At 36.4% G+C, this 15,791-nt stretch overlaps 1 protein-coding gene across 1 annotated transcript in view; it reads left to right on the forward strand.

The window, feature by feature from the left end:
• The window catches only part of LOC103215795 (uncharacterized), a 126,496-nt gene that overhangs the window by 70,787 nt on the left and 39,918 nt on the right, over positions 1–15,791 (forward strand). The window contains 1 exon segment of the mRNA XM_073014106.1: positions 3,369–3,399. Coding sequence (XP_072870207.1) covers positions 3,369–3,399 — 31 coding nt within the window.

Below are 15,791 nucleotides of genomic sequence, written 5' to 3' on the forward strand. Positions count from 1 at the left end.
CTAGGAAATATAAATATAAAATAAATAAGTTTGTATTTCCAGTGGGAATGGAAAAATAAAGCAAATGCAGAAAAGAGGTACAGTTAATATGATTTACTGATTATTGAGTTTAAAAAGCTAGGGGAGAGAAAAAATCTCAGGTCATTCATAAGTTTCCACATGGGGAATGCTCATGGGGAAGGAGTCAGAAATTGTCAGGTCAACAGAAAAGTGCAAACAATCATGGGGCAGACCAACAATTTTCTTTTTTTTTTTTTTTTTTTTTTTTTTTTTGAGACGGAGTCTTGCTCTGTCGCCCGGGCTGGAGTGCAGTGGCCGGATCTCAGCTCACTGCAAGCTCCGCCTCCCGGGTTTACGCCATTCTCCTGCCTCAGCCTCCCGAGTAGCGAGGACTACAGGCGCCCGCCACCTCGCCCGGCTAGTTTTTTGTGTTTTTAGTAGAGACAGGGTTTCACCGTGTTAGCCAGGATGGTCTCGATCTCCTGACCTCGTGATCCGCCCGTCTCGGCCTCCCAAAGTGCTGGGATTACAGGCTTGAGCCACCGCGCCCGGCCAATTTTCTTCACATATTGAGTTCAATGAAACATTTATGTGGGATATTTTCAGTAGGTAATTGGATTATTATAGGTATTTCTAGCTGGAGATAGAACTCTGGTTGGAGATGCAGGCTTAGAATAATTTTATTATAATTTTTAGACAAAGCCATAGATCTCAATGAGTATATCCATGATGCAGAAGATGTAGAATAAGAGGAAAGCCATTGACAAAACCCTGGAAATATCAACATTTCACAGAGTCAAAGGACTTCGTAAAGGAGACTGAACAGTGGCTAATGAAAAGTAGGAGAGGAGTGAGAGAAAATGATGTTGCAAATTTCTTTTAAATGTGAGAATTTCAAGCAGTGCGATTACTGAAAAGTCAATTGGAGTTAACTTACAAGTTCTGCAGTGATAATCTGTTCAAAAGAATTATTTTAGAGTTGTTAGGTACACTGTTGATGTGGTTAATATTTCTGGTGTCCAAGAAGAAATCTCCCAAGATCCTACCTAACGCTTTGCAACTGAAGCAGTCAACATACCCAGGGTCTGGAAAATTGTCTAGACTGGGGAGTATGCATGCCAGTATTTTTCCAGAATTGTCAAAACCTAAGGGTCTTGTATAAGGAAAAGTGCTGTCTTTTTTATGTGCTTCTTGTGGAGAGTGGAGATCTGTATTCTCTCTCTCTCTCCCTCTCTCTCTCACACACACAACACACACACACACACAGACATACACACGTACAGTAATTCACCCTTATCCATGGGGAGTATTTTCTAAGACACCCACTGGATGTCTGAAACTGTGGATAGTATGGAACCCTATACATCCATGTTTTTTTAAATATGTGCATATTTATGATAAAGTTTAATTCATAAATTAGGCACAGTGAGAGTTAACAATAAGTCATAATAAAACAATAACAACATATTGTATTCAAAGTTAGGTGAATGTGGTCTCTCAAAGTGTCTTGTATTGTACTCACCCTTCTTGTTCGTGTGATGATTGTGAGATGATATAATGCCTGTGTGATGAGATGAAGTCAGGTGAATGAGGTAGGGGCTGTCATGTGGTGTTAGGCTACTAATTATTTCTGGCTATCTGACTACACATCAGAAGGAGGATCATCTGCTTCACGTGACCCTGGATCATTGAGCGATGATAATGTTGATGGTTGGGATTTTGATGACTAATGGGCAGTTAGCTTATACAAAGGGATGATTCATGACCTGGGTGAGATGGAACAGCATGTCTTAATATTTCATCATACTCCTTAGAATGACACCTTATTTAGAACTTATGATTTATATATTTCTGGAATTCCCCATTTAATATTTTTGGACTATGGTTGACCATGAGTAACTGAAATTACAGAAATCAAAACCATGGATATTATATTTTGAAATATATGTTTGGTCTTCAACACTGTTTTGTGGCATACAACTCATAAAATGTTTAGAATCTCCTAAGTGATGTCTTTGTATGCTAATAATTGAGTGATGACTGGCAATCCCTGGGTAGCTTCAGGATAGGAGCTGGTCACAAAAAAGAACAAGGCATGATTAGAGTGTTGGGACTTTCAGCTCCACCCCTCAACCTCCTAGAGGTGAGACGAGTTGAAGGTTATATTGATTACCAGTGGCCACAGATTTTTTCATTCATGCCTATGTAGTAAAGCTGTTTAAGAACCCAGAAGGACTGGGATCAGAGACCTGCCAGAAAGCTGAATGTATGGAAGTGTTTGGAGGCAGATGTGCCCTGGGAGGGCATGGAAGCTCCATGTTCCTTCCCCTATAACTTGCCCTATGCATCTCTTCATGTGTCTCCTTTATAATACCCTTTATAATAAACTGGTAAGTATGTTTCCTTTAGGATTTGGGGCACTCTAGCATGTTATTCCAACCCAAAGACGAAGTTGTGAGGACCCCAACATGAAACCAGATGGTTAGATGTTTCAGAGATCCAGATTTGCAACCGGTGTGGGAGGGCAGTCTTGTGAGACTGAGCCCTCAGACTATGGGATCTGAGACTATTTCTAGATAGACAGTGTTGGAATTAAATAGGAGGCAACCAGCTGGTTTCTGCTACAGAATTGGTTGCTTATTTATTGGTGGAGAAAATCCTCCAACATTTGGTCACAGATGTCTTCTGTTTTAATGATGGTGGTGTGAGAACAGAGGGAAATCACGTTGTGTGTCTTTCTACACACAGAGCAGATAAAGAGAGACTACTGTGTACTCTGTTCTAACTGCTCCAAGTTCATTTATCAAAAAATTATACTTTCTAAGGTTGATACTGTCTTCTTATACTAATTCTGCTAATAATACAGTTTTCTGTCAGTCTTAAAGGGTTCTGTTTGGATTATGACTCTTTGTACACTGTAGTTCACTTGCAGATATCAAATTGTGATAAATTCTGTTTTTCCTTGCATTTGAGATCTATAAAAGAGGGGAAATAAACATTCTTAATGCATTAATTTCATAATAGTATACTTAATAATAATTTCACTATAGTCTCGATGTATGGTCCCAAATAAATGCTTTATAACAAATCATCTGAGTCTTTGTAACAAAGCATTGGAGTATTATGCTTTTTAAACCAAGACCTGAATTATGCATGAAAGTGTGCATGATTCTTTTAAACTAAGTTGAAGTCTCGCTATGTCTCCCAGGCTGCTTTCAGACTCCTGAGCTCCTCAGATGATCCTCCTGCCTCACCTTCAAAGTAGCTGGGATTATAGGCATGTGCCATGATGCCCTCTTATGTTTTTAATATTCTGTATCTTTTATTTATATTTGTTGATTTAATGTATTTACTTTTTTCTTTAATAGTGGATGTGAGTTCTGTAGAGTCTATATTCAGGTAAGACTTTGCTGTTTTTTAAAATATATATGTTAAGTCAGAAAATACAGAGAAAAGAGACCACTATCTGTCGAGTATTCTACTCTGGGCTAGACAACGTATTATGTGCTTAATATTTATCATCTCACATAGTCATCACACAGCTTTGGAAAACATCTGTGCTACTGTCACCTACTTTGTATTAATGAGGCAAATGTGGTTCAGAGAGGTTGATTAATTAGCCTATGATTTCATAGCTAAAAAGTAGCTGACCTTTAAGTTTGCCGTCAGCCTACCTTGCTCCCAAATCCCTTCTCTTCCCTCTCGGCATAGATTGATGGAGACCTATGTATCACTAGGATCAAGGAATAGGTCCAGATGGGATCAATTCACAAAGTCACATTTTGTTATACGTTAACTCATTTTAGAGATTTCCCTTAGAACACTGGTTAATCCAAGACTTTGTTCTAACATGTTTAACAGTTAGAGTGGTAACCAGTACCTTGATTTATCATCAAAGTTTTTAGAGCAGATCTGACTTAGCTGTGGTGACAAGACATAGGTTTTTGTTTCATAAGCAAGACCAGGTAAATCCTATAGATGAATTATTTTACTCTTATTGGAGAATATCTACATAGAGATATGTTAATCATATTTAGAGGCTATTTCTTATAGATTTCTCAGTTTACTGACTTCCCAGCTTAGCTTTTCTTCAAAGCAGTACCCTGCCTAGTTGCATGCACTGTTCTTTTTTTTTGCTAGAGTCTTTTTTTCTTCTTCCATGACTTTTCTATGATCTTTTCCTGATTACTTTCTTCTCTGCTTTCCTTGGTGTTCTTTTCTTCTATTACTTTATTGCTTTCTACCAGCCCCATTTTTCTATAGGTAAAATTAAAAGTACATGGAATTTTAGGATTTTAAGGACTCTTGGAGACTAATCAAAATACTTTTATATTTAAACTTGTATTTAATATCCTGGAAAAATGGTTGTTCAGATGGAGAGTCTGAAACTCAAAGTGACCTATTTAAATATAGGAGGTAACAAGTAATATTTAAACTCATTTCAAAGCCCATTACTCTTGTTTTTATATCACCATGTAAGTGAGTGTTTGAATAATAGAAAGGAAGAGGAAATGGGTCTAATTAAACAAATTGAAAAGGATAAGAATGGAATTAGCTGGAGAACCCAGTGGAAGTAGGTAACAAGGGAATTAGCAGGGAAAGGCCAAGTCTGAAGAGAAATAATCCCAGGATTGGTAGGAGTAAGGGTTTTACCAAAGAGATCAGAATGTTGGATCTTATGACAAGTTTGATGAAGATAAATTAGAACAAACACAGTAGACATTGGGAGTTATCTAGAAAGGCATATTAAATATGGTGCAAAAGAAGTCCTGAATAGGTCACTGCTTTTTTGTTTGTTTAATTGGAAGAATGGACAAGCTTCAAGGTTTCTATGGAAAGATTTAAAAAAAAAAGTGAGCCACTGGGAAAAGTCTGTAAAATCAGATAGAAATGTGCTATTCTGTTCTTTCACCCCAAATCTCACGGGAGAGGCTTAGAGCCCCTTGAGTGCTAGGAGATTGAAGGTTGCTGAATTACATAGATCTGTGGCCCAAGGCAGGTGTCCCCTTCCCTTTGCCTCTTTTTCCAAGCCTCTGATGTTGTAACCATGTACATGTAAAGCAGGGGTAAGATTGGCTATCAAATAAGTCATGGAGCTTCAGTTGGGTTTCTGGTAACATGCTTATGGTGGAGGTGAATGGCTGACTGAGACTCCATTTAGTTGTTTTCCAGGAATAGGTAAATACAGAACTTCTTGGCTGGTTATTGAATTTATCTTTTCATGTATACACAGAAAGAAAGATCTGGAAGTGGGTGCCACTATATATAGTGAAAGTGTGTTTCACTTCCACATCTTCTGCAGGGCTTCATGGCAGTCTCCAACCTTTAAATATTCAGCTAATCAAAGCACAGATAGTAATCTTTAAATAGAATATTTAAAGGTTGGAGACTGCCATGAAGCCCTGCAGAAGAAAGATGTGGAAGTGAGACGCTTTCACTATATATAGTGGCTCCCACTTCCAGATCTTTCTCTCTGTGTATATATGGTACTTAGAGAAATCCAATTATCAGGACTCAGTTTTTCTAGCAGTCTCTCTCCTTGGGAATAAGTACAAAGATTTTTAAGGTTTTGCTAGTTGATGTAGCCCTGAACAGGGAAGGACAAGTATAAAATAAGTAGTTAGATTTTATTATTTTTAAAGTTTCAATTTTTGTTGAGAAAAATATTCCCAATAAGAAATATACATTTGTGATTTGACATTTGTAGGTTCAGCTTTTCAACATTTCAAATATTTCAGGGCACCCTCTGTAGTGTTTTAGGGTGAAGGGAAGCAACAGGGTCTTCTTAAGTGGTTTTTATGCTGAGAAACAATGTCATTTTCCTGTGACACAGATTAGTCTTTAAATCAGAGGTAGAGAGTGGATAAAGGACAAGGTAACTGTATCTTTCTTCCTCATTTTAGGTTATCAAGGTTGTTCCAATTTAGATATCAAAAGTTATGTCAACCATTAAATACATTTTCAGTTCATCACTGAGGACAGTTTGTGAGGATGAGTTATTCTCAGGGTATGCCAATTATATTGGCTGTCACTATTTTTTATGGAACTAAGAGTGAGTGTTCTTTGGATGTTATAGGTTCGGGAAGTAGAGTCAAAAATAGTGAACTAAAATATTTTTTAAAAACAGAGGGCATATTTTAATTATACCAAGAAACATGATTTAATATACTGAGGACTGATCTTTCCCCAGATTTTGTTTTTTTCTTCTCATTTTTTTGGAGTGAGCACCAAGATATGAACTAGCAGATTTCCTTTTTAAATATATGAATTTGCTCCTTTATGTTGTATCTTTTTTCTCTAAAGTCCTTTTGGCAAACCGACTACTGAAAATTCACAGCCTACAAAACTTGAGGAAGACTTTAGTCTTGCTACTAAGGTAAAATGGTCTTTTGTGAAGTTGATTTTCTCAGTTGGAATCTAGTTCTGTATAGTATTTACTTTTCATGTTTTGCAGTGCTGTAAGTATCATTATTTCATGTTGGCAATATAAAGTTGGTCAGATAAAAATATTTTATAGAAATATGAGTAGTTGATTTAAACAGTTTTTTTTTTCTTTTTTTACGTTAGTAAATAACAAATGTTTGGTAAATACTTTGAGGGTGTGAGGGCCATAAAAAGAAAGGGCTGGAGAATATATAGTGACAGGAGCACTATATATATTAGAAAAAACTTTTCCACAGTAGAGAATATATAAAATCTGGTAAATTTTTATTTGGATAAGTGTACTTACTGTGAGTTTTAAAATTATCCTATTGTAACTTAAAAAAAACTCATGCTTAAATTTATCTTTAATGGATCAAGTTACTTATTATAGTAATCAAGGAATTTCTCTGATACTGTTCAGTTCCAAAACTGTGCCACATAACATATAGGATTTTTGCACTTACTATTTTGATATCACGTAGTTTTTAGGAGAGAGCTTTGTCTCAGTTTCTCTTCTTGGTTCTTTAAATACACCAAAATAATATTAGAAGTTGTGAAAATTTATTTGGGCATGGTGGTGCATGCCTGTAGTTCCAGCTACCAAGGAGGCTGATGCAGGAGGATTTCTTGAGCCCAAGAGTTTGAAACCCGTGTGGGCAACATAGCGAGACCTTAACTCTAATTTAAAAAATAATAGTAGAGGCCGGGCGCGGTAGCTTATGCCTGTAATCCCAGCACTTAGGGAGGCCAAGGTGGGTGGATCACGAGGTCAGGAGATCGAGGCCATCCTGGCTAACACTGTGAAACCCCGTCTCTACTAAAAAATACAAAACAAAATTAGCTGGGCATGGTGGCGGCCGCCTGTAGTCCCAGCTACTCAGGAGGCTGAGGCAGGAGAATGCCATGAACCTGGGAGGTGGAGCTTGCAGTGAGCCAAGATTGCACCACTGCACTCCAGCCTGGGCGACAGAGTGAGACTCCATCTCAATAAATAAATAAATAAATAAATATATAAATATTAGTAGAAATTTAGAAATGTAAATTCTCTTTCTCAGAATCTGTATTACTAGGGATGCCAGTGTGTTTTCTAAGTTATTTAATTAAAAGTATACTTTAAACTCTTCATCTAAATGAAGAACACAGGTTTTACCCTAAGTAAACAACCAGTTCTGGAAGCAGAGACTCTTAATAAGCATATGGTAAGATTTTAATTTCAGAATTTTTAAATTGCAGTTTTTAAACATATTGTTCAAAGATCTTTGATCACATTTGAAAATTTTAAATTTCAGAAGATTTTATATTTAGTTATTCAAATAATCTTTTTGAAGTTCTTTAGTTATTTAAATAATCTTTTTGAAGCTCTTCCATCACTATGAGATACCGCAAGTTAGAAAACATACTTGCGTGCATCCTTGTGTACCCAGAATACAGTCTTGCCTATAAAAAGCATTTTCAGAGGTTTGCAATGTGAATAATAAGCAGACAATTGATTATTTTATGTAATAGAATGTTACGAGTGAGATAATATGCATAATGTATCTTATAATTAAATCTAATGAATTTCTAAATGTGGCTTAAATTTATATTTTCTTTTAATATTTAGAATGCATAAATTCACATGCATTATCTTAAGGAAATATGTCTTAAATAAGAAGACAGTAAATCAGAGATATGTAGTAACTAGGAAAGAAGGTTACACGATATTTTCTAGTATCCTCCATGTAGAATTTAGATTAAAAATATTGTAATATATTTTAGTCTCAACTCATGTTGTTTTTTTGTTTTTGAGACGGAGTCTCACTCTGTCACCCAGGCTGGAGTGCAGTGGCATGATCTTGGTTGACTGTAGCCTCTGCCTTCTTGGTTCAACCAATTCTCCTGCCTCAACCTCCTACATAAGCTGGGACTACAGGTGTGTGCCACCATGCCCAGCTAATTTTGTAGTTTTAGTAGAGGCAGGGTTTCACCATGTTGGCCAGGATGGTCTCGATCCCTTGACCTCATGATCTGCCCTCCTCGGCCCCCTAAAGTGCTGGGATTACAGGCATGAGCCACAAAGCCCAGCCAAAACTCATGTTCTATTAAACATATATTTTCAAGGAATACATTACTCTGAAATTCTTATTACCAATAATTTCTTCAGGTGAAAAGTTTATGAAACATTCCTTTTTAAATTTTTTCTCTCTCTGTAGTAAGACTGTTCTCGCTTTTAGGTATTGATTGAAGACCATGTTTAACTAATTGAGTGTCTTATTATATAATAATAAAATTAAAATCTTGATTACCCAGATATTAACAAAATAACTAATTATAGTGTAAATACTGATCAGCATTATGGAAATATATTATTAACAAGTCTCTATTTTATGTATTTTGTCACATGTCTTAGGGTAGTTGTTTCTCCTTTTCTTTCACGACTGAAGCTCATACTTGATTGACTGATCATGTCTCTTGTTTGTTTCTCCCTCCTCCGTCACCTTTTTAAAAATGATTTACCCCAGACTTTTTTCTCACAGAACACGTTTTTTCAGTATCTGCTTTTGAGGGCATCTCTGTCTCAATTGTTATTTATTTACAAGTTTCTATTTAGTTGCTACATATGATTTTCATTAATCAATCATTGCCCCCCCATGACTTATTCTGTTTTTCTCTGTTTCTTGGAAGAAGCAGAATTTATACAGTTATTTATACTTAGCTTTTTGCCACACAGAATAGAAACAACCTATACCATTTTAAGGCAAACCCAGTTAAACAAGGTACTATTAAAAACTAAAGTCTCACATTTTTCCACACAAGAGGTAACTAATACAACTGTAAATTGTGAAGAGATATTTCAAAATATAACATGTAATTTTTAAATTTTAATTATTTCTGTAATACTATAAACTATGTAAGGGTAAATTTTTGTCCTAGGTTATTTTGGTTAAAACAATTATCTAATGGATATCACCATAATTATATAATAATAAATTAGATGAAGGGGATGATAGGAAATAAGTCATTGAAGAAGGGTAAGATAATCATAGAGACTACATGAGAGAGTCAAGATGAGACAGATTTTTATAAATACACAGCAAAAATATTGGTTTCAATGAGAGCAGGAACTCTCTATAATAAAAGATATGATATAAATTATTTAAAATAAAAATTAAGAAAACATAGCCAGCTAATAAATTATAACTCAGGTGTTTTTGAGTGACTTATAGCTGATTTTAATAAAAAACTGGAAGAAAACATAAGGACAAATATAGGTAAGAGCAATTTGTTGTACTCTTTAAAATACCTAGTAGAGAATAATTTGAATGATTCTAACATAAAGGAAAGATACATACTTAAGGTGATTAATATCTCAATTATTCTGATTTGATTATGTGAATGTATTAAGTGATAATATGTACCCCTAAAACGTGTACATTTATAGTGTGTCAACAAAAAATTTATAAAGAAGGAATGAAAATTTAATTCTCACATCATTTAGTAACTTTATGTTTTATATTTAATGTAGTCATACTTATATTAATATAGAATACAAAGTAAAATCTGTTTTAGGCCTTGTCAGCTTTATTGTGAATTACTAATTTTGATTCTTTGGTTTCTGATTTCAGATTTCTAACTTAATATTTGACATATCCTTAAGTTATTTAACTAATTTATCTCACTCTTTGATATAACCTTGGCAGCTGTTTAGAATATTTTTCATAATAGAGTATAAATAAATAAGTATTTTATTTAAACTTGTTATTAAAATTAAATTTTCTGATCATATGAACAAGATTTTTCTTCTGTGTCTCTTAAAAGAGAAAAATCTCTTTTAAGCTTCAGTACTCTGAAATAAATAAATGGAGAAATTAGTAATCTCTAGAAATATTCTGAGATTTTTGCTCATAATATCTGTATGTGATGGTACTATATACACACATCAAATGAATGTAATCAACATTGGTGAATTTTTAAAAGTACCTATTATTATAGAATATGCAAGGGAAGATTGATAACAGAGTAAACAAACTTATCATTGGAAGAATACTTTTTACTTTTATTTTATTTTATTCTTTTTTTTATTTTTTATTATTATTATACTTCAAGTTCTAGGGTACATGTGCATAACCTGCAGGTTTGTTACATATGTATACTTGTGCCATGTTGGTGTGCTGCACCCATCAACTTGTCAGCACCCATCAACTCGTCATTTATATCAGGTATAACTCCCAATGCAATCCCTCCCCTGCCCCCTCCCTGTGATAGGCCCCAGTGTGTGATGTTCCCTTTCCTGAGTCCAAGTTATCTCGTTGTTCAGTTCCCACCTATGAGTGAGAACATACGGTGTTTGGTTTTCTGTTCTTGTGATAGTTTGCTGAGAATGATGGTTTCCAGCTGCACCCATGTCCCTACAAAGGACACAAACTCATCCTGTTTTATGGCTGCATAGTATTCCATGGTGTGTATGTGCCACATTTTCTTAATCCAGTCTGTCACTGATGGACATTTGGGTTGATTCCAAGTCTTTGCTGTTGTGAATAGTGCCGCAATAAACTTACGTGTGCATGTGTCTTTATAGCAGCATGATTTATAATCCTTTGGGTATATACCCAGTAATGGGATGGCTGGGTCATATGGTACTTCTAGTTCTAGATCATTGAGGAATCGCCATACTGTTTTCCATAATGGTTGAACTAGTTTACAATCCCACCAATAGTGTAAAAGTGTTCCTATTTCTCCACATCCTCTCCAGCACCTGCTGTTTCCTGACTTTTTAATGATTGCCATTCTAACTGGTGTAAGATGGTATCTCACTGTGGTTTTGATTTGCATTTCTCTGATGGCCAGTGATGATGAGCATTTTTTCATGTGTCTGTTGGCTGTATGAATGTCTTCTTTTGAGAAATGTCTGTTCATATCCTCTGCCCACTTTTTGATGGGGTTGTTTATTTTTTTCTTGTAAATTTGTTTGAGTTCTTTGTAGGTTCTGGATATTAGCCCTTTGTCAGGTGAGTAGATTGCAAAAATTTTCTCCCATTCTGTAGGATGCCTGTTCACTCTGATGGTAGTTTCTTTTGCTGTGCAGAAGCTCTTTAGTTTAATGAGATCCTATTTGTCAATTTTGGCTTTTGCAGCCATTGCTTTTGGTGTTTTAGACATGAAGTCCTTGCCCATGCCTATGTCCTGAAGGTATTACCTAGGTTTTCTTCTCCGGTTTTTATGGTATTAGGTCTAACATTTAAGTCTCTAATCCATCTTGAATTAATTTTCGTATAAGGAGTAAGGAAAGGATCCAGTTTCAGCTTTCTACTTATGGCTAGCCAATTTTCCCAGCACCATTTATTAAGTAGGGAATCCTTTCCCCATTTCTTGTTTTTCCCAGGTTTATCAAAGATCAGATGGCTGTAGATGTGTGGTATTATTTCTGAGGACTCTGTTCTGTTCCATTGGTCTATATCTCTGTTTTGGTACCAGTACCATGCTGTTTTGGTTACTGTAGCCTTGTAGTATAGTTTGAAGTCAGGTAGCGTGATACCTCCAGCTTTGTTCTTTTGACTTCGGATTGTCTTGGCAATAAGGGCTCTTTTTTGGTTCCATATGAAGTTTAAAGTGGTTTTTTCCAATTCTGTGAAGAAACTCATTGGTAACTTGATGGGGATGGCATTGAATCTATAAATTACCTTGGGCAGTATGGCCATTTTCACGATATTGATTCTTCCTATCCATGAGCATGGTATGTTCTTCCATTTGTTTGTGTCCTCTTTGATTTCACTGAGCAGTGGTTTGTAGTTCTCCTTGAAGAGGTCCTTTACATCCCTTGTAAGTGGGATTCCTAGGTATTTTATTCTCTTTGAAGCAATTGTGAATGGAAGCTCATTCATGATTTGGCTGTCTGTTACTGGTATATAAGAATGCTTGTGATTTTTGCACATTAATTTTGTATCCTGAGACTTTGCTGAAGTTGCTTATCAGTTTAAGGAGATTTTGGGCTGAGACAATGGGGTTTTCTAAATATACAATCATGTCATCTGCAAACAGGGACAATTTGACTTCTTCTTTTCCTAACTGAATACCCTTGATTTCTTTCTCTTGCCTGATTGCCCTAGCCAGAACTTCCAACACTATGTTGAATAGGAGTGGTGAGAGAGGGCATCCCTGTCTTGTGCCAGTTTTCAAAGGGAATTTTTCCAGTTTTTGCCCATTCAGTATGATATTGGCTGTGGGTTTGTCATAAATAGCTCTTATTATTTTGACATACGTTCCATCAATTTCAAACTTATTGAGCGTTTTTAGCATGAAGGGCTGTTGAATTTTGTCAAAGGCCTTTTCTGCATCTATTGAGACAATCATGTGGTTTTTGTCTTTGGTTCTGTTTACATGCTGGATTACGTTTATTGATTTGCGTATGTTGAAACAGCCTTGCATCGCAGGGATGAAGCCCACTTGATCATGGTGGATAAGCTTTTTGATGTACAGCTGCATCTGGTTTGCCAGTATTTTATTGAGGATTTTTACATTGATGTTCATCAGGGATATTGGTCTAAAATTCTCTTTTTTTTGTTGTCTCTCTGTCAGGCTTTGGAATCAGGATGATGTTGGCCTCATAAAATGAGTTAGGGTGGATTCCCTCTTTTTCTATTGATTGGAATAGTTTCAGAAGGAATGATACCAGCTCCTCCTTGTACCTCTGATAGAATTCAGCTGTGAATCCATCTGGTCCTGGACTTTTTTTGGTTGGTAGACTTAATTATTGACTCAATTTTAGAGCCTGATATTGGTCTATTCAGGGATTCAGCTTCTTCCTGATTTAGTCTTGGGAGAGTGTAAGTGTCCAGGAAATTATCCATTTCTTCTAGATTTTCCAGTTTATTTGCATAGAGGTGTTTATAGTATTCTCTGATGGTAGTTTGTATTTCTGTGGGGTCAGTGGTGATATCCCCTTTATCATATTTTGCTGCATCTATTTGATTCTGCTCTCTTTTCTTCTTTATTAGTCTTGCTAGTGGTCTATCAATTTTGTTGATCTTTTCAAAAAACCAACTCCTGGATTCATTGTTTTTTGGAGGGTTTTTTGTGTCTCTATCTCCTTCAGTTCTACTCTAATCTTTGTTATTTCTTGCCTCCTGCTAGCTTTTGAATGTGTTTGCTCTTGCCTCTCTAGTTCTTTTAATTGTGATGTTAGAGTGTCAATTTTAGATCTTTCCAGCTTTCTCTTGTGGGCATTTAGTGCTATAAATTTCCCTCTACACACTGCTTTAAATGTGTCCCAGAGATTCTGGTATGTTGTATCTTTGTTCTCATTGGTTTCAAAGAACATCTTTATTTCTGCCTTCATTTCGTTATGTACCCAGTAGTCTTCAGGAGCAGGTTATTCAGTTTCCATGTAGTTGAGTGGTTTTGATTGAGTTTCTTAGTCCTGAGTTGTGGTTTGATTGCACTGTGGTCTGAGAGACAGTTTGTTATAATTTCTATTCTTGTACATTTACTGAGGAGTGCTTTACTTCCAATTATGTGGTCTATTTTGGAATAAATGTGATGTGGTGCTGAGAAGAATATATATTCTGTTGATTTGGGGTGGAGAGTTCTGTAGATGTGTATTAGGTCTGCTTGCTGCAGAGATGAGTTCAATTCCTGGATATCCTTGTTAACTTTCTGTGTCATTGATCTGTCTAATGTTGAGAGTGGGGTGTTGAAGTCTCCCATTATTATTGTATGGGAGTCTAAGTCTCTTGGTAAGTCTCTAAGGACTTGCTTTATGAATCTGGGTTCTCCTGTATTGGGTGCATATATATTTAGGAGAGTTAGCTCTTCCTGTTGAATTGATCCCTTTACCATTATGTAATGGCCTTCTTTGTCTCTTTTGATCTTTGATGGTTTAAAGTCTGTTTTATCAGAGACTAGTATTGCAACCCCTGCTTTTTTTTTGTTCTCCATTTGCTTGGTAGATCTTCCTCCATCCCTTTATTTTGAGCCTATGTATGTCTCTGCATGTGAGATGGGTCTCCTGAATACAGCAAACTGATGGGTCTTGCCTCTTTATCCAGTTTGCCAGTCTGCGTCTTTTAATTGGAGTATTTAGTCCATTTACGTTTAAGTTTAATTTTGTTATGTGTGAACTTGATCCTGCCATTATGATATTAACTGGTTATTTTGCTCGTTAGTTGATGCAGTTTCTTCCTAGCCTCGATGGTCTTTACATTTTGGCATGTTTTTGCAATGGCTGGTACCGGTTGTTCCTTTCCATGTTTAGTGCTTCCTTCAGGGTCTCTTGTAAGGCAGGCCTGGTGGTGACAAAATCTCTAAGCATTTGCTTATCTGTAAAGGATTTTATTTCTCCTTCACTTATGAAACTTAGTTTGGCTGGATATGCAATGTGGGTTTAAAATTCTTTTCTTAAGAATGTTGAATATTGGCCCCCACTCTCTCCTGGCTTGTAGAGTTTCTGCCGAGAGATCTGCTGTAAGTCTTATGAGCTTCCCTTTGTGGGTAACCCGACCTTTCTCTCTGGCTGCCCTTAAGATTTTTTCCTTCATTTCAACTTTGGTGAATCTGGCAATTATGTGTCTTGGAGTTGCTCTTCTCGAGGAGTATCTTTGTGGCGTTCTCTGTATTTCCTGAATTTGAATGTTCGCCTGCCCTACTAGGTTGGGGAAGTTCTCTGGGATGATATTCTGAAGAGTGTTTTCCAACTTGGTTCCATTTTCCCCCTCACTTTCAGGAACCCCAATCAGATGTAGATTTGGTCTTTTTACATAATCCCATACTTCTTGCAGGCTTTGTTCATTTCTTTTTCTTCTTTTTTCTTTAGATTTCTCTTCTCGCTTCATTTCATTCATTTGATCCTCAATTGCTGATACTCTTTCTTCCAGTTGATCGAGTTGGTTACTGAAGCTTGTGCATTTGTCACGTATTTCTCGTGTCATGGTTTTCATCTCTGTCAGTTCGTTTATGGCCTTCTCTGCATTAATTATTCTAGTTATCAATTCTTCCACTCCTTTTTCAAGATTTTTAGTTTCTTTGCGCTGGGTACGTAATTCCTCCTTTAGCTCTGAGAAGTTTGATGGACTGGAGACTTCTTCTCTCATCTCATCAAAGTCATTCTCCATCCAGCTTTGATCCATTGCTGGTGATGAGCTGCGTTCCTTTGCAGGGGGAGATGTGCTCTTATTTTTTGAATTTCCAGCTTTTCTGCCCTGCTTTTTCCCCATCTTTGTGGTTTCATCTGCCTCTGGTCTTTGATGATGGTGACGTACTGATGGGGTTTTGGTGTGGGTGTCCTTCCTGTTTCTTAGTTTTTCTTCTAACAATCAGGACTCTCAGGTGTAGGTCTGTTGGAGATTGCTTGAGGTCCACTGCACACCCGGTTTGCCTGGGTATCAGCAGCAGAG

Source organism: Chlorocebus sabaeus, unplaced genomic scaffold, assembly GCF_047675955.1.
Source record: "Chlorocebus sabaeus isolate Y175 unplaced genomic scaffold, mChlSab1.0.hap1 unalloc_scaffold_285, whole genome shotgun sequence".
Taxonomy (NCBI): domain Eukaryota; kingdom Metazoa; phylum Chordata; class Mammalia; order Primates; family Cercopithecidae; genus Chlorocebus; species Chlorocebus sabaeus.